The sequence below is a fragment of the Python bivittatus genome, unplaced genomic scaffold (assembly GCF_059951505.1).
Source record: "Python bivittatus isolate LINGU-HERP-01145 unplaced genomic scaffold, Pbiv_v1 ctg000080_np1212, whole genome shotgun sequence".
In the NCBI taxonomy this organism is placed as follows: Eukaryota; Metazoa; Chordata; class Lepidosauria; order Squamata; family Pythonidae; genus Python; species Python bivittatus.
The window spans coordinates 63,334,916-63,355,233 of record NW_028277035.1 but is presented as its reverse complement, the minus strand read 5'-3'; the positions used below and the strand labels follow the sequence as shown (position 1 = coordinate 63,355,233).

Here is a 20,318-nt window from a genome sequence, read left to right as displayed (position 1 = left end):
TTTCCAAAAGAGGTGGTTGCATTCTCCCTTACTTTGTGACAAAGCAGAAAGATAGAGAGATTTCCAAGTAGTAGTAAACAGGGCATCTAGAGACATTTATTTCCTAAAGATATCCAGATGACTATCTAATTACAAGGCTGAGTGTAAACTTCTTCATGGAAGGCTCTTTCATATAGCACTGTTTCCACTCCCAAATTCCTTCAAAGCATTTTGAAGTCAGCCATGTGATGCTGCACTCCTAAAGACCTCCAAATGTTGAAAATAGGCAGGGAACATCATGAGTCAGTCAGCACTCTTTCCAGCTAAATAACAGGAGAGTACAAAAATCAGCATTTGATCATAGCCTTGCCCCTGTTCCACACAGAAGACAGAAAAATAAATTAGTGGCATTCCCTTCACAGTGTTTTCAATATGTGCTCTGTGTGTCTGCATGTGTGTGTGTGGGGGAGGGTCATTTTGAAAAACTGAGGTACTGGTATGAAGAGAAAGTGTGAAGACACCATCTTTTCCCAATAGCTGCAACCATGATTATAAGTTGCAATGCAGAGGCTCTATGTGTGTTCAGGAAGGGCAGGAGAAGTAAAGATTAATAGTTGAGCTTAGAGGCTAGGAAGTAGAGTAAGACAAGAGTTTGGGGCATATAACCTACACACGCAGAGAAAATCAAGATCTTCAGTTTTGTGTAATAATGGTGAAACCACCTAGACAGCATGAAGAGGTTCACTGACCAAGTTGCCTAAGAAATCTAGTAGAGAGGTATGGTGAGGCAAGGTTCCCACAAGCAGAAGAGTGGCCCACTCCAGCCTTATGGAGCCCAATACTGTAGACTGGAAAGCAGAATTTGAACTGTTCCACCATGAAGCTGGGACAAAATTAGTCTAGAAGGACAGTGAATATGGAAAGAAGGAAACAATATAATGTCATTCTAAAGAGGGAGAAATGGTAAAAGTTTGTTTGTAGCTGCTGTAAAGAAAATCGGATGCTGCTTCTTTAACTTTCTTTTTCCTTTTTTTTTAATCTGTACTGTTCCTAGCACTTTTTCTTTTTTCTTTTTCTACTTTCCTTTTATATATTTTTTCTTATCTTTATTATTATTATGTAAAAACTCGCAACAAAAATTACATTAAAAAAAACCCAGAAGGTTAGTGTCCAGGGTAAATAGCACAACAGTGCTGATGCCAGGTCTGCACAAATGCCACACAGACTAGCAGACTTTCTCTGTCAGGATCTCTGTATCTGGGTGTTTCAATACTACTGTGAATAAAAGGCAGTTGCTTGAGAAAGGAGGAGAAATCACCTATGAGCCAACAGAGCCCTAATTTCACATCTCTGCAGTCAGAATTACTTAGTGATCTATGGTTGGCCAATGTGGAGAAAAGGATACAGATGAAAGCTTGGCCTGTTTGTAGCAGGACTTTTTTTACGTTGCCATAAAGTTTTCATGCAAAACTACAGGGTCTACTGTATTCATCTCTTTAATGGAAAAAAGGACACCAAAAATTATTGACTGCTCCAAGAAGCAAATCACTTCCTTTAATGCCAGACTTAATCAAGGCATGTTTTGTAGTCAGTACAATTCCATGGAGGGAGGCACTGGAGTAACCCCAAATTTTGAAAAGCAGAAAGCAAAACATTTCTTTTTCCAAAAAGGAGGGCTCCTAACAGAGGCATTTGCAGGATCCAGCACTTCCATCAAACTGATGAAAGCAGCTTCCTGATATGGTGATGCAAGCTCCACCCCTTTTGTATATGCATATACAAAAGGGACAGTGCTTGTGTCACATTGGCACAATGCTGCTTTGATCATTTGTTCCCTCACCCCCACCCCTGCAGACACCTCTGGCCTCTCAACTGGGGGAAGGCTGTACTTATGGGCATTTGGATGCCAAAAAAAAGGAAGAGGGATGAGACAATGGAACAAATACTACAGCCTAAGAAGGCTGTTACTTGAGTCTTAATCAAAGCCAAAGACATAGCTAGATCCCCACTGTCTTTCAGTGCAGGACCTATTTGTTTTATCATCTCCAACTATTTGCTTGAGGATGCGGGCATGCAAAAAGATGTCCATTTTTCTCCCTTTGACCACAATGGCAATGGAGATCTACTTTCTTCTAAGCTTCTGGAGAGAACAAATAGAGATATCTTCACTCAAAAAAAGTTTCCACTATTTTTCCTTCTCTTCCACCTAATCTGCAGTTTATCTGAAATTTCAAATGCTACCTAATCTACAGTTTATCTGAAATTTCAAATGCTAAAGGCCCAGATGGGGTACTTTCCAAAAGCCAAGTAATGAAAGGAAAGAAAAAGGAGCTGTGGGACCCAACAGATGGTACAGAAGGATCCAGAGGGCAGAAATACTGCACACATGGACTATTTTTGTTCCAGGTCTTAAAGACACAATATTTGTTTGTCTGTTGAACAGTTCCACCAGAAATCAACTGCTTTGTTTAAGAGGTATTCAAATAAAGAAATCATGCTATCAGCAATGTGGATAAAATTATTGAATTTGCTGTGGAAAGTTCAGTTCTGATGTTTTAAGGAGTCCTCTTCTAAAATGTGTATTGCTTTAATGCTGAAGAAATCTGGAATGTCAAGTGAACAGTTTCAAGCTTCTACAATATATACTAGAGAGATCTTGGGGATCTTGAGAGCTCCAAAAAGGCCAACCTGGGCTTAGGCATAGTTAAAAAATATTCTCTACAATAAGCCCGCAGCTCTCTCCTGACTCAGTACTCTTAAATGCTAGCGTCTGAAATAGTCAAGAACAATAAGACAATCCATCTCCAATGTAAAGATAGATAGGAAGTCACATTTAAAGAAACAGGGAGGAAGGAAGAAGGGAGATGAAAAAAGAAACAGGATGAGGAAGGGCAGGGCAGGGGCGAGGCTATAGCTGCCACAGGTGCTGGCTAGCAGGCTATCTTCTGAGAAGCAACTGTTTCAGAGATGTCTATCGAAGGCATCAAGCCTTCCTGGGACAAAGGGACTCTCTGTTTGCATCTGGCACCCTAGACAAATGCAAGAGGGCAGGATAACATGAAGAGAGGAGGCTGCTATCCATGGAGGACGCAAGCTCTGAAAGAGGGGCCCTGATTATAGCACAAGGACATGAGCTCAGAATCTTCTTTAAATCCATCATCTACAGAAGGCTTGTCTTTCTTCCCATTTGGCTTCTCATATTACACAAACTCTATACATACTTAGGCAAGAAGCAGCATTGTCTGTATCTGGCAGCAGAAGCAGTGGGGCTTCTTTGACGGGAGATGTGCTACAGAGGCACCCATGGATTTGTAAATACAACAGTTCTCCCTGTACATCTGTGTTTTTGCAAGACAAATGAGCCATGGCATGGCTAGCCTGTTGAAAGACCTCATTCAGTGGCAAGGTACAGCAGCTTAATGGTGAGGAAAGGGAATTTTTTTCTGTATTATGACATGTGATAATATATTTTTGGAATGCATTTTTAATCTAGCCCATGCCCCAGGACTGAACTTTAGTCAGTCCTAACTGAAACTTAAGATGTCTCTTTCTAACCAAGCCTTCCATCTCATCCCCACCCTTTACTTAACATGGTGACCCATTTAAGCTTGTAAATCATTGTTCTTGTTTTACAATGAATTAAGTGATCCATAATTCCATCGTCCATGCATTTGAATCAGTATACTTATTTCTCACAGATACATTTGTATCAAAACTCAGCAGATTCTGGACCTGGGATAAAGGTTGGATTCAATATTATTGAGATCGCTTTCAGAATTATCATAATCAAAGACTGGAGGAGACTAAGCCATTTTTTCCCAAATAACTACACATGACCAAAGGAAGGAAAATAGGTGTTCCATGTCACAACCCAAAGAAACCTCCCAGCACAGGTTTTTTTAACCCAGACCATTCTTGTTCTCCCAGCTTTTTTGTTCTGCATAGTGACATTTTCAAGGGAGGGCAGATGAGCTTCCCCTGTTCTGATATGCACATTTACTCTGCACTGTAAAAACCTAGGTAGTGATGATGCATCCCCAGACCTTTGAAATTCCTAAATATTTCTCCATTCCAATATTACAGGCTTCAGGGTCAGCAGTGTAATAAGTGGCTGTCAAGGGAACGTCTCAACTAATTGTTCAGCACCCAAGGGAAGCGTACTTTAGCCAAACCCCACACCCCTCCTCACGCTCCTAAAATTCCTTCTCAAAGGATGTATCTGTTCCGCCTCTCTTTTTAGGATCGGAGAAGCAAAAATCAGAAGATATGAAAGGAATTCCCCCCACCCCCAGCCACATAGTGCCAGGCTTAGCCTCCTTGCCAAGAAGACAAAGGGAAGTGTTGGCACAAGCTTTCTTGCTTTTAAGCAAAAGGATTAACAACTCTGCCAGGAGACAGAAACAGCGTTAATGCCCCACATCACATCCCCAGCTACTGCTTGTCGCCAAACTTCCATCAATTCTCTTGGGCTGCAGAGAATTCACTCATTATTCCTTTCTCCCTTTTGCTTATTCTCCCTGCAGAGTGGGTATCTCTGCTCAAAGGAAGTGGCCTCTGCCTATAATAAGTCTTTTAAATTAAGTCCCTTTTAATGTGTTTAAATGTTCAAACATTATAATAGCCCACTAACTAGCACAGATATTGGATTTTAAAAGCAACAAGGAATCAATGCAACCAATAAACCCTTATTCCAGTGAGCCACACAGGATCCCATCTGCAATAGTTCGCAGCTAGTGTAATCACCAGGAGTTGAGCTCAGGTCAAGAAAGTCTTGTCTTTATTTTTTAAGTCTCCTGAAATAATGGCTTTTGTCTCTCTCTGATGTTGTTGTGACCCTAGCAATAGCAGCTGCTTTGTGAGGCCTACTTTTCTCTAGATGCCTGGCTGCCCATCCCTACCAGTTCTGCATCTCTACAGTGACTACCTAGGAAGGACAGGGTGGAATGCTGTTGGGAAGAATTGTCTACTAGAAGGAGGATATGATTGCCCAGAGTTCCCTAGATAGATCAGGTAACTGCTGAGAGGGTATTTTTCCCATCCAGTAAGCTCAGTCAGACAGCTGTTACTGAAAAAAGCTGTACTCTCAATGTCCCATGAGTTCCACCCACATCAGTACTTCAAGGTTAAAGCAAAAGACTGCCCACTCTACAAACTAATATAAATTCATACTTCAGAAGGCCAGTCCTGCTCAGATGTGGCTAGAAAGGTAGTTAATTCCATATTTGCCACACTAATGTCATATGCCAGAGCTTTCTTTCCTGTATCTTTTTTTTTTTTTTTTAAGATTCCTTTAGATTTTTTTAGGACTGCAAAAGATATACAAAATCTCCCCCCCCCCAACTCTCTCTCTCTCTCTCTCTCACACACACACATTTCCCCTACCAATCAGCTAAACTGGGCTGCTCAGCAGACATGGAAGAAGCTCCCATGCCCTTTTGCTAGACATTTGCTTCATCAGCCCTTCAAGGAAGTCAATCGAATTGGCAAGGATGAACGAGAAGAGGGAAATGTAGGAACTATATAAGGGTACAAGCAAACTATTACACTCAGGGGAAATTTGCCAGACAAAAAACAATCATCAGCAATCACAAGGGATACATAACTGGATGCACAGCACATTGTCTCAATAGTTTCATCAATCCTCCTCCCACTTCCTCTACAGACTTGAACATGTATAACCCTTGCAGAGAACTATTTAAAATTTGCAATTTGAAACTCAAGTGGAAAAGCAAATGGCAGAAACAAGACACCAGCCGCTTTAAACCACACATTGATCAGAAAGAGATGACAATCTGCTAAAGTCTTCTCCCATGTTCATAGCACCAGGACCAAACCACCTGCAACATAACATTTCTTACAGTCTACTTCGTTCAAAGGCTACCTGCCATGCTGATTCTTCTTTGGATTGGAGTAAAGAGAAAAAATGAAGATTAGATGCCAAAGGCTCAGAAGGGAAAAACAGTCTTATCCTGACTCTGAAACTAAAGCATAACCTAACCATTTGAACAAAACAGTAAGTAATTCAGATTAGTAACTGAAAAAAATTATTTGCAAAGTCAGATCCTACTTTTTCCTGATAGCTCAACGTCCCTATGTACCCAAGAAACAAAACTATTAAGATACAAAACTGAGAAGCCCTCAGTTTCCTTAGTGTCCCTGAGATTCTCTGAGATTTGCTCTGCACGATACAAAATTTTCTTTGTAGAAATAATCCACAATAGCATCCCAATCCATGTATGTGCACTCACAGTCATACCTGAGCCATACTTCATAAGTTCAGACATATGCATGTTTCCCTAGCCAGGTGTGGAAATGTCACTCGTGAAGCAGCTGCGAGATCCTCTGAGTAAAATCACTCCAGGCAATAAGGCCTGGCAGAGCAGACCGAAATCACTGCAGGCCCTGAATGAAAGGAGGCCTGGGAGAGCAGCTGTTTTGCCCTTCTCCCCCCCACCGCCCCCGGCCCGGTTTGAGTTAGGCCTTTTGTCAGCAATGGCACACCCTGGCTGTTCCAATTAAAGATCTGGAGCCATCTTTAAGGAACAGTTCCTAATTATGAGATCAGTCTGAAAGCTACTTCCTGATGTGTGTCCCTCTCGAGTCTGATATTTCCCTACACCTGTTATCTGTCTGAGCTACTTCTCCAAGGAGCTTTTTGTCCCCTTTTTAAGAACAGAGTTGGTGAACAAGAGGTTTGGTTGTAAAGAAATGAAGCCGCAGCAGCCGTTCTTGTAGAACACAACACCTAGGTTTCCATAATATTACAGCACTACAGCTTTCCTAGTGTTGAGCTGCTATGGCTGGAAGTAAAAAGCTTCAAGATCAACTCTTTTTTAACCCCACTCATAAACAAAACATTCATTCTCTACTTACAATGGATCTACAATGTGTTGAGCACATCTCCTAAAATAACCCTCAGCTTGGCCTTGGGCCAGCCACAGCCTTCCATATCCACTAAATGAGAAATCAGCTTCTTGCTTGCTCTCAATCTGCAGCAGTAAGAAATACCCATTTCCTGCACTGAAAATCACAGCACACAGACTGATAACTCCAAGGAGTGAGAGAGAGAGAGAGAGAGCAAATTCACTGTACAGAATGTTCCACTGCTATGTGCACTGTCATATAAAGGGGAAGCCTACTCTGCTGGACAAAGAACAAAGTAGCATAACACCCAGTTATTCCCCTTCTAATGTGTGACAGGAAGGTGGCCTTCTGCAAATAAATGCCTCATTTTTTCTTTAATAAAATAGGAAGATCCCAATGCTCCCTGGCATCACAAAATGGTGGGAAAAAAATTGTCCCTCTGCTGTACTTGTGATGTCCAGATGTGAGTGATCATGGAAAATATACCCAAAAGGAGGGAGAATTCAAGAAACAATGAATGATGACTAATTCAGTGACAGAAGTGGAATACCGCATCCTAGAAAATGTCATAGCTAACTGAACAGATCCATTCCACGTTAACATGCATTTTCATGCAGCGCTGAGTGTATCAAACTTTCGACAACAGACTGAAGCTCCTTCCTGTGTCCAAAGCTGTAACTGCTGTTCTTTCCCTTCATAATTTAGTTCCCTGAGTCACACTATGCACCTCATACATTCCTTTCTTTGGGCTTAAAATGTATAAATGTGCCGATACATGTTTGTGAATGCGTAACACACAGGCAGACAAAATGAGGAAGTGAGGACTGGCTGTTGAGCGCGCATGTGGAAACCCAGGATCTTTTGCTGTTGCAATGCAAACATTCTCTACTGCAGAGATGCTGATTCCCACAAATGGCCAAGAGCATTTACTATATGCATGATTTTGTAAAGGATCCTGCTCTTCCCAATGACTAATTCAGCCTGTATTCACACTCCAGGGTATGCATTTAGCCACTCTCTGCCTTCCCCTCTGCATTCATATTCACAAGGAATTATGCTGACTTCTTTACTAGAAAATACTTGTAATCTTTGAAAATTAGAAGCTTAACTCAGGGAGGGGAGAAAAAAGATCAAAGGCAAGAAGCAGCTCAAACTTCATCACATTTCTTAATTCAGAACTCATACCAGCATGCCTCAGCTTTTTAAAAGCCCCCTGCTAGGTTGGGCGCTTCACGCAGAGCTCTGCTAGAGTCCTAAATACAATTCTGCCGGGTTGAAGATGCAGTTAATACCGGCTGTGTTTACATGGGGAATATCCAGCTGTAATTATAGGAATGATGTTATGATAACAGGAAATCCATGTTCTGTGGAGATACTGGGGAAACAGCATACAGTTGTTTGCTAATTATGAACAACAAGAAGCCTTTGTATAGCTGTGGAAGGATGAGTTCCCTCTGCTTTGTGGACTTTGGCCCACAGATGGTTTAAATCATGTGCATCAGGGTATTCTTAGCCTGTTTGTGCACACTTATCAAAGTTCCTGGGTTCCTGCTGACACAGCAGAGCCATCGTCCTCAGGGAAATGTGTCTGCTTAGTGTAACACAGCCAAATGCATGCAACAACACTGCAGATATGATTTTTTTTTTAAAAAAGTAGCATATCAACTTAATGGAAAAAGCCATCAGAGAAGGAATGATGTTCAGTGCAATGTCCAGGGCAGCCCAAATTCCTCAAACTGAAGGGAGCTTGCTCTATAGCTACCTTGATAACCGACAAACTGAATCTGTTCTTTGCTATTTATCTTAGAATTCTTATTGAACCAGTCTTGGGAGATGAAAAAGAGCTAGCTCACCCAAACATACACTGTACTGTTTTTGTACACCCAAAACATACACTGCATAGGAGCTATGCAGGAGGAAGGTTCCTGCTCTGTAGAATCAGGCTGCACATTAAAATACAGCTGTCTTAGGAGAGACTGCGTGAGGAAAGAATGTGCCCACCATTAAAAGAAAGAACAGTCACTCAAGATCAAGGTGGTCCACAGAAAGAGAGTTTCAAGAGTCATAAGGAAAGTATGCGTGAGTGGATATTGCCCTTTCCATCCCACTACTACTTCATAAGTGAGGCACAGGGAATCTTAAGGGCCAACAACAGGACTCTACTAAATCTAACAAGACCTCCAGGATTCCTACCTTTTTTATCCTGCCGCTTCGTGTACCAGCAAAAACAACTGTGTGTCCGTGGTAGTCGTAAGCAGCCACTGATGTCATGCCATCTTCCTTGTCCACAAACAGCGGCACACCTTCAATGGTGACAGTTCCACCCAATGGTTGGTTAAAATCCTGCCCGCAGAAATTGTCGTCTATTTGCAAGGGCTGCAGAAGAAGACAGGAATAGAAAAATAACAAGAGATTAGTTGCCTGACACTGTTTCAGCTCACCAGGTAGTAAATTATTCCACGACAAAAGGATCTCAAATCTGCAGGATTATCACCAACAGGGAAACAGGACTCAATGATAGTAATTCTTTATCAATTGAACAGTATTTGCAATGGTTTCCCAATGGCTAGGAGAGAACATCTTTCCTCCTCACAGCTTCCTATCCCCATGCAGTTAATTATAATCATGTCCCAAGTAACCCGCACAATCTATTACTCAATTTCTGTTCATTAAAAATTATTTATTTAAAATTAATCAGAATAAAAATATGCACATTTAAAATAAGGTTAGGTTCAGGGAAAAGCCAGAGAGAGAAAGAGAGATTTTTACCAGAATAGAAAGGATCTTGCATGCCTGCTAACCAAATAGGACTTATGAGCAGACTTTCAATGGCTGATCTTAAGGACTGGCAAAGTTCATGCAAGTTCGTTTCATAATCACATGGTATCATTAGCACTTTAAATTGGGCCTGGGAACACACTGGTAATCTGTGAGCCAATACAGGATCAGTGTTAGCTTCTCTGAAAATTTTGCCCCTACAATAATTGGGCAGCTGAATTCTGCACCAGCTGAAGTTTCTGGTGTCTCCTTAAAGACAACTTCATTTACAACATGTTATAATACTCTGGTCTAGATGTAATCAGATAGGGATGCAGCTGGTGAAGCAATCGGTCTGAAAAGCACTTCCTGTAGTTGGTGTGATCTGCAAATCTCAAGGTTACATTGAGTTCAGGAGAACCCTCAAGCTGCACACATGATCGCTCAGTAAGAGTATAACTGATTTCAACACTATATTGCTTTCCCATCCTCATGTACATCTCCTTCTAGGAGAACAAGTTTCCCCCTTAACTGAATTAAACCTCAGTTTGTTTGCCCTCACCCATCCTAAAATTCAGGATTTTTGTAATTCCTCACAACTAGCTAGAGGAAACAAGAGCTGAAACTGTTGTTCTATCACCTCTATAATGTTAGTTAAAGCAGCCCTGGCTTCATTTACTGGCTTGATACAGACATTAAAAAGCATGGGATCAAACTATAACCCTGAGCTCCATCATATGCCAACAACTGTGGAGCAAAGCTGGAGTACTCAAATGCCTGGTGCTATCAAAAGGGGCCTCATTCATTATAACAACATGACTCCCAACCCTACCCCAACAAAACAACTCAGTATGATGTGAGAGTTGAAAGTGTCAAAGACTACCGAGAGGTCAAGGAGAATAAACAGGGTTGCATTTCCCAATCAATTCCATGAAATAAATTATCCACAAGGATGAAACCATTTCTTCTAATCCTATTTATTTGTTTATTTGTTTATTTATGGATGGATGGATGACATTTGTATAGCTGCCCATCTTAAAACCAAACTCTGGGTGGCTTACAACCAATAAAAACAAGATACACTACCAAAAAAAAAAAAAAAAAAAAGGACAGTAAAACCAAAAACAGAAAAACCTGGCACCACAACCACATTTCCCTGATGCAACCCACAACATCCTCATCCCACTCTGACCTCACCCTATGCCAGTGCTTGGGGGAAGAGCCAGGTCTTAAGTCCTCTCTGGAAGGTTAAAAGGGTGGGAGCTGTCAGATCTCAACGGAGGAGGTATTCTACAGAACAGAGGCTGCCACATGCATTAATATAAAATACAGATAATGAAAATTAAGGTAATATTTATATATTGGATTTCTACCCCACTGTTCCTTCAGGAGCCTAAAGAGGCATACATAGCTCCCCCTCTTCTCATTTTTCCCCACAACAACAATCCTGTAAAGGAAGATGGGGCTGAAAGTGACTGGTCCAAGGTCATCCAGTGAATTTCTGTAGTCAAAAGTGGGCCATGAGCTTGGATCTCTCTCATGGTAGTTCAACTCTGCCACTACGCCACACTGGTTCTCATTTATTCTCACATTTCTAATTTTAAAAGTTCCTTTCAGAAGGAGTTGGGGGAAGTAAATTTCAAAAGTGATTGAATGAAACTAAACTTCGAAAGTCTCGTTATCTCTGAAACTCCCTGTAGATTGATCTTTGAAAAACTTAAAGTAATTAACTGCTGCAAAGATGGAACAAGAGACATTATTGCTGATGCATGCTGGATAATTGAGAAAGCCAAAGAATAATAAAAAGAAGTCCGTATATGCTTCATTGATTATAGAAAAACCTCTGACTCTGTCAACCGTGCCAAGCTGAGGAATGTGCTTAGGAAAATGGGAATCCCAGAACATCTCACTGTCCTCATGCAAAACCACAAGTCAGGAGAGAACATGGTGGAACAGACTGACTCCAGGTTGACAAAGGAGTGAGATTTGGTTCTATACTCTCCCCTACTTGCATTGGATGTCATGATGTAAATTATATGATCATGTAATTTATGTGATTACAATATTATTCATGCATTGTCATTTTGATGTAATTGAAACCTGTAAGACATCTATGTCTAGAGCCTTTATTCTTTTGACATACACATAATTTAGACCATTGTAGGGCAGAACTGATGAAGATGAAACCAATGAAATGTAATAAGCCCAGTCAAATAAATCATGATCCAATGCATGCTCCCTCTTTACATCTCTTTTCACACACCTGGCCTTATGGCAGACATTTCCTGGTTTCTAATCAATACAGCCAAGCATAAGTAGATGTTCTGCATTTTAAATTAATCTCACCAATCAGGTTGTACATGCATTTATTTTATTCCTGATTTCACCATATTAAGCCCAGCCTTAAACTCCATCAATTGTCACAGTTAGTCACAATACTACTAGGTTTTTGGTTCCCATATCCCCTTTCATAGAGCAAAAAAGTAAAGTCTTCCTCAAGTCAAGCTCAACCCTTGATGATTTCACAGACATGTCTATGAAGGTTTATTGGGGAGAATACAGCAGTGATTTGCCTTTGCCTTCTTCAGGATATTTTTTTCAACTTCCCGATTTAGTACATAGCCCTGAAATTTCCTGGTGGTTTCCCATCCAACAACTAACCAAATCCAACTCTGCTTAGCTTTTCAAGGTCAGCCAAGGTCAACTAGGATTTGTCTTCTTCCTGGAGATCATGTAAATTACTGAAAGCAGCAGCAAATGGATAGGGCTGCTGTAGCCTTTTAAATAAGGACTACCCATGAATGAAATAATTGCCATGTTAATTGTTTGTTCTTTATACTCTTTGCTCACTTAATGGTTTTTAAAGAATACTTACCCACACAGCTGCCAACTTTGCCACTGAACTGAATTACAGAAAAAGAAAGCAGAACTGGCCTGATTCTAACTAGGAGGTGCTCGTAAACCACAGTTCCACTGATCTAAAAAAACGCACACACCTACACATGGAGAGTAAAAAGGGGAAGAAGAAAAGGGAATGTGGATAGCCTTTCCTGTTTCAATAATCTTCCATGCCATTAGTCTTGTTCAGCTGGCTTCAGATATAGGTGGAACTGTTTGGACTGTCATAGCACTATAAATGCAAAATTGCTGCTGCCAGTTTAAGCGGAAGAGTTCTACCTTCTAGCACCTGTTATTACTGCTGTTGCATTACCCTCATCATTCCATTATCATCATGGACTTACCATTCACTATACTTTGTACCAAAGAAAAAATAGATAGATTCCTCCAAGAACAGCTTACTCTTAAAAAATTATTCCAGGAAGAAAGAACAGTAAAAGAAAGGGGAAAATAAACAGATTCAAAATAAGTATGTTCAAAAATAACTGGGTTGAACTGCAAAGGGCCATTAAAGGATTGTTCTAGTCAGCATGAGCAAGAAGGTGGCTAGTTTTTTTCCCTGTCCTGATGAAAGCAACCTGGTGCCTAAGTTGCTTTCATTTAAAATCCTACAGAGAAGAGGATACAGTACTGGGGAGCAGCATTGCTAAGAATTTACCTGTCTGTTAAGAGAGCCAAATTCTTTCACTAAAACTCTATGCACATGTTTCAACCAGCACTACTTGAGGAATTATTCTTGGGCTTTTCTCATAATCTTAAGGATTTATTATACAGCTCTTAGCATCTGCAGAGCACAGCCCAAGGGAAGTGGCACCCTGTAATTCCACACCTGTGTGATTTCCAGTTCTCCCCCAGGTTATGCCTCAATCAGGAACACTGCATCTCCTCAGCTGCAAGAGGAATGTGCTTACAAATTGCAGTTGCATGTACATATTCAGGCATATTCATGGAATCTGTCCATACGGATTCCCTGTTGCATTTTCAGAAAGTTAATATATTTCCCATTTCTTCTTATGCTTTGTCTCTGCCCCAATATCTTTTATTATACAAATATTTATATACCATCCTATATCAAAAGACTCGGAGCAGTTTACAATTTTAAAATTAGACTAAAAACAAATACAGTGAAAACAGTCTATATAATACAGAATCACAGACAGAAGGAATTCCACAGAATGGGGGCTACTGCCCAGAAGGTGTGCCTCCAAGGTCCCCTTCTTTTCACTTCACTGGGTGGGGTGAAAAATTAAAACAACTCCCACACTGAACCCCAGAAAAAACCAATGTAGACAGGGAATGGAACAGATTCTGTCTACAGAATAACTAAGAGGCTTTAAGAAAAGATAAAGAAAAACATAGGCAGGCTAGATTCAGAGAACATGCTTAGCACACTACACGCTATGTAGACAGTGACAATGGACAGGCGTTTGTTGACAAAACTGTGGATTTAAAATTCTTGAGAAAAGATGGGTTACCAGATCCACATTAGCCCTAAGTATCAAACAATGAAGGAAAACTACAGGCAGCTTTAAACTTTAAGACAGATACTCAATTCATCTGGAGGGTTTACTAGAATGAATTAATTTTAGGATGAGAAGTTTGTTTATTTAACCAGCATTTCCAAGTTACTATTATTTATACTACAGCTAGTCCTCCCCTAACGACCACAATTGGGACCAGAATCTTGGTTGTTGAGTGAAGTGGTTGTTAAGTGAAATGCCCATGTGACAACTTCGCTCAACAACTACAATCTGGGCTCTCCCAGTTGCGGTCATTAAGCAATCTCCCAGGTTGTTAAGCGGATGGAGCGAAAGAGCTGTCTGCTGTAGGATTTCAGCTCCATGCAGAGCTGAAATCCTCCCAGCAGGCAGCTCTTTGAGAGCGAAAGGGCTGCCTGCCAGACAGTTTCAGCTCCGCATGGAGCTGAAATCCTCCCAGCAATCAGCCCTTTCACGCTCAAACATTCCTAAAGCCCACCGAAGGGTTTGCCCTCCCCTCTGTCTACGGAAGGGAAATCCTTCCTAGGGCTGGAGGAACAGAGCTCAAATTTTTGGTGCCTGCCCACCGCTGAGAGGGGAGGGGAAACCATTCCTGCACACCACCACATCCCCTCTGCTCGCAACCTTCCTGCCAGCTTCCAAGGGGGAAGTACTTTATGGGCCATAAAACACCCTTTCCGAGGCCTTTGTAACTTCTAACCATTGTTAAATGAACAGTCATTAAGTGAGGACTACCCTGTACAAACAAAATCCCTACATAAGCTATGCTGATGGGGAGGGGGCCTCCTTCAAAAGTAAGTATAACAGAGGGGAGGGGGGAGTTGAATTTAAAAGTTACTTCTAAAAAACCCCCATAATACTTAAAAAGTAGTATTTCATTAAAACTCTCATACATCAATTCAGTATTTTGACCCAAAGTGGAATATGGGAGACTAACCTGTAATTGTCCAATACTGTGCAATTAATGAGGTTACTATTCAGGGGAGGGGAGATATTCACCTCTTTTCAGTTTTTCTGAATTTTTGCATTACTTTGCCACTAAACATTATCAGAGCTTAATTTGGGTTGTGCTGATATTTAAGGGAGTCTGACCAAACAGGGTGCCAATTACTTTTTTCACACTGGCACATCATAAGTTGATTTTTAAAAAATGAAATAAATGAAACAAACACCAAACTCTGGTAGCATTTGTTCACTCTAACTCCCTTTTTCTATCAGGACACATATGGACTCCTGATAACATTCAGTGGCAAAGAAATCCAAAAATTCAGAACATCCAAAAGAGGGAGAATACTTTTCATCGTTCTCTATTTCAAAAGAACTATTTCATTTTTTTCTGTCTGATCTCTCCCTGTACCCAGGATGGTCAAGAGTTAAGCAAGAAGTGTCCATTATCTCATGTGTCCATTACTTCAGTTGACATCCTCAAGCTGAACAAACTGAAATATAATACAGTAGGGTTAACCTAACTTTCTGCAGCAATTCTTCTCATCCAACTTCTCTTTCTTAGTTGTGTCCTTCTCCACATACCATTCAACCGCTGTCTTTACCTTCACTTTGAACAAGATCATCAATGAAAGCACCCCCATAATATGCCCCTGCTATCCAAATCCACTAATGGTCAAACCACCCATCCCCCAGACCACCACAAAGTACAGCCACTGAACACACAGAGTGAACACTCCCTTCAGTTTGGAAGCAGGTCTAGACACTTGGAAGTGGAGAAAACCCCACAAGGAAAGAAATAAGGGAGGGTCAGGAATAGGGAAATTTCTTGAACCATGAAATCTGCTCCTATCTCCACCTCTGCAGAAAGAGAGCAGTTGCCATGACAACATCTGGTCCAGCAATCTCTGACCATGAATTTCAGGGTCCAGGGGATGCAGAGAAAACAGAAGGAGATGGAGGGATAGAAAAAATGTATACCCTACAGCCAGCAATTTATGAATTCAAAATGCAGGTCTTAATAAAATGACCATGTCCACAGATTACATACCAAACCCATTGTTTTGCTATCTCCATCAGAATACAGTTATATGTTAATGGAAAAGCTACTGTTCTCTACAGACTTCAGCTGTGAATGTCACTATTGTTCTCTGAGAACTGTCAGGCCAACCTGAGCGAGCACTGTAAAAAGAAGGGACCAAGATACAACTGGTGTTATACAAGCTTCCAGGAAACAGAAAACTGACCCTCCCCTTTTTTTGTATACTTTGGAAAAAGTATTATGTGGTTGTTTAAAAGAAGCAGCTTTAGCTAAATAGCAGGACAGACATTTAATGGTTATTAGAGCTAATACCACCTATAAAATATGTATGTGTACATAACTTTGCAAAACATGGATCTTTAGAATGATGACTTCATTTGCTTTTAATATTTAATAAAGTTAAATATGGATAGCAAGTTCCTACCTGCACCCAATTCTTAGTCCTAGCTCACCACTGCTCCTCTTTTTCCTTTACTGTCACATTGCACAGTAGCTGGGAATCCAGCTTACGAATAAGTCTATGTGGGATAGAGTCTGCACCATCTTTGTGTCAGGAGGTGGTAGACACTGAAGATGTTTAAACAGAGGCTGGAAGGCCTCGCATTCTATAATTAGGTGATTCACATTTCTGGTATGTTTTCACCAACTGTTTAAATAAAAGATATCAGCCTCTAAAAACCATGCTTGGCATACAGGTGGTCTTCCAGTGCAACTGGCTGCGATACTATGCCTACTTTCTTGGGAGTTATGCCTTAGTGGACTTGGTGGGAATTGCTCATGCATTGCACTAAGCTATGATTTGGTTAACTACAACTATCTGGTTTTACCCATCTTGCTGAGCTATAAAGCTCATGAATAACAATGCCTGGATTCACACAACATAGAAAGTGAAAATTCAAATCATTAGGGCTTAGTGCAATGTGTAAACCAAACAAACATAAATAAATATCAAGATACTCTTACTTGGTATGAAATCTATGCATGGATTCAGAACCTCTGTGAAAATAAATATTTAAATTCAGGCCTGCTGGATTTCCTAAGGCTGCTCCAACCCAGAGCTTTTGCACCAACTCTCATTGTAAAATTTTCTTTAGACAGAATGAGAGAAGGAACAGAAGCAGCATTCTGTTTCTGTAAGAAATTTTCCAGATAGTTTAAGCCTGACGCTTGTTACTAAAGCTTGCCTGAGCGCCTGGGTAAACCTTTGCTTGAAGCCAGAGAGAACACAGACGATCCAAACGATCACATGGACACGACAGACTTCTCTCTTTCTTGTCTTGTAGGGCGTAAGACCAAAAGGAGCAACCTCAGAACAATATGCATGGTTGTGGCAATGAAAGGAAAATTCAATCCAATTCTCACAGATACCTTAAAAGTATAAGAAGCATGAGCCTCCTTATAAATTCTTCAAAGCATTTTAGTAAAGCACTGATTTTTTTTTTAAAAAGACCCACAGTCCAGACTGCCCCTCACAGAGAAATAGCAACAAACTTACTACGACATGCCCAAATAGCACAAAATCTTAATGAATATGGCTAATTACGTACTGTTGAATCTTATGACTTTTCAATCCTTCTCAGTTTAGTAGCAAAATCCTGATTACTTGCACATTTGCAGGTTAGCAATTCAGGAAACAGATTACAAATAAACAAAAATTTGGGCTAATACAGCTTTGGGGCAAGAATGAACACTTTGTGCACGTAAAAAAAGTTGTTTTCACATCTCTGTGAGTTGCCCTTTTAACCATCCTGTTATTTGTAGTCTTTTAGGACCAAAGGTTTGTCTACTTTTCCCCTGGGCTTTTTGTAGTGCCTCACACAGAACAATTCCTCTCAAGCTGTATGGTTAAAGGGCCTCAAAAGGCAGCTCTAGAATTGCCAGCCATTCATAGACTGGTGCCTCTGCAAGCAATAACAGCTAACTCAAGACCTTCTGCACTTTGGTGAAAAGGGTAGTGGGGAAAGCAGCTAAAAGAGCAGGAAAGCTGAGGGAATTGACTCAGGCCAACCCAACCAATTCACAGCTGCAATTTTGTTTGCTTGCTCAGCTGTTCTTGAATCCCATAGCTCATTTAACAGAGTTTTGTGATGAGGAAGCAGAAAATAATTAAACCAAGGAAATAATTCACCACGTTGACATAAGGGGACCAATTTCACATAGGGAATGCCACCTTTCTCAGTTAGAAAGGAGAACGGAATGCCAGTCCCAACTATTTATTTGCATCTTGGCTAATTTTAAAACATGCCAATTTAAATTGGCCACATTTAGAAAAGGAACACTTAGAAATATTTTAAAACTAGAGCAGCTGGCAATACATGCCTAGTTTTATAAAAGCATATCCCACGTTACATAAATATTTTGTTTTTTTAAAAAAAAAATTAGTAGAATGCAGAATGGTATCTTAATGAGAAATACTGAAGCTTAGAAAGAGTTCTGTCTCGGGATGAATATAACTGCATTAATCTCAAGGAGTGTTATTCAGCCTACACCCTGAACAACATGAAGGATGAACATTCAGTCGTATTCCCCTAGGTATTTATAAAGATAATATGCTTGGAGTGGGGTGCCCCCATGATCAGGCCATACCTCTTTAACCACATGACCCCTGCCCTGAAAAGTCCGCATCTCAGGTCTGCATTCCTCCAACTCCTTGAAGTGCAGAGCCTCTTCAGAGCACAGGGGTTAAAGACTTCCAAAAGAATATTTATGTCCCGATGCCACTTTTCTTCCACCTTGCTTTCCACCCTCCCAATCTGCAGCTTCCTCAACCTCATCTGCTACTGAATATGCAAGAGGCATAAATGTTTATGATGTTTACTCTTCTCTGCTTTGTCTCAACAAACTCTCTGGGAAGTGACAAATACAGCTGCATTCCTGGGCTGCAGAACAGGGCCTGCCACCCGCCTGCCATGCTACACCGACACCACCTCACTAAATAATTAGGCTAGCAATTAGCTTGTTAGCGGCAAAATGATTCGTTGGGGATGCACAGGCAGGTGCCACACCAATACAGGGCCGGATCAAAACCATCCATTTAGGATAAAGAAAACAGATCAGATATTCTCACTAAGGACAAAGGACGCTGGCTACAATGTGAAACTCTCCTACATGTCTGTCACAGTCAGCCACATCATACAAAAGACATCGTTTTTTTCCTCACAACTGTCCACTTTCCCAGCACAAACCCCTTATATCCACACTGCTATGTAAAGCAGGCATCTAGCTCTCAGCTTAACCAGCATCTTGACTCTCCTGACAACAATGACAGACAACCGGGGTGGCTTTCCATGGAACCCATCTTACAACTAACTGAATTATATTTTACAACTGTACCTATTAATAGGAACAGCCCCTGCTTTCTCTCTCTCTCCGAGTGTGCCAAATCTGCCTTTAAAAGTGGAGTTTATCTCCCAGACTGTGTTTGGCTGATAGAACACCATCAGACCCTTTGTATCCATTTTGGCCATAACTCAGATGTCTTTAAATCACAGACTGAAATAAAAGATGACAAAACATATAAATATATTATGTTTTTCTACTGGGTTACAAAACTGATCAGTAGGGTCTGCTTTCACTGGAAAAGGATCTTCCCATTAACTGATTCTGGCATTCTTTAATTGAAAGTATAACAAGCTGAGTCTGCATCTTCCCCCTCTGAGTTACACTTTGGGTAGAGGGGATGAGTTTGAAGGATTACACAAATCTATCTAAGCTGCTACTCACAAGTATGTGCCTAGTATGAACAACATCACTTAACACAGTACCTACGTAGCACTCTAACATATTCACTAATCTTTTGTAGGAATGTATTTCAGAAATAAACAAGTATATACTGTTTGGAGAGCTAAATTATTTATGGCAATAAAGTTGTGTAGTTATCCAGGGCACCTAGCAGGATTTTGAAGGTAAAAGAAAATAATGCATGACTACAATGGATTCACTGGTTTTTAAAAAGGATTTCTCCCAGCTGGGCAATACATTTATTAGGAAAAAAATATATATGATTTTCAGTCTAATTTTTACACACACTACAGTAAAAGTTCTCCATCTTCTCTCTCAAATGGAAGAAAATCTCTTCTTATGATACTTACTGTGAAACCCAGGTATATCACTTAAAAAACCAAAGAATGATGTTTTCAAGACAGTTAAAGGTTTTTACATGACTAATTAGTCAACTTTTCTATTAAATTACACACAATTAATTAACTAAGATTTATTTAATTGGGTGGGAGCCCCACTTTAATTTACCACACATTTAATTAAGCTGGTGAATCAAATCTTCAAATCTTGGTGTTTGGCTTTCTCTAACAATACTGTGAAACTATTGTTCACTT

The 20,318-nt window shown here is 40.5% G+C and overlaps 1 protein-coding gene across 6 annotated transcripts in view; it reads right to left on the bottom strand.

Annotated features, from left to right (window-relative positions):
- PLXNA1 (plexin A1) overlaps positions 1-20,318 on the bottom strand; it is a 372,167-nt gene that overhangs the window by 280,583 nt on the left and 71,266 nt on the right. For all 6 annotated transcript variants that reach the window (XM_088134264.1, XM_088134267.1, XM_088134268.1 and 3 more), the window contains one exon: positions 9,037-9,219. In XM_088134264.1, the coding sequence (XP_087990390.1) occupies positions 9,037-9,219 (183 nt within the window). The remainder of the gene's footprint in view (positions 1-9,036; positions 9,220-20,318) is intronic.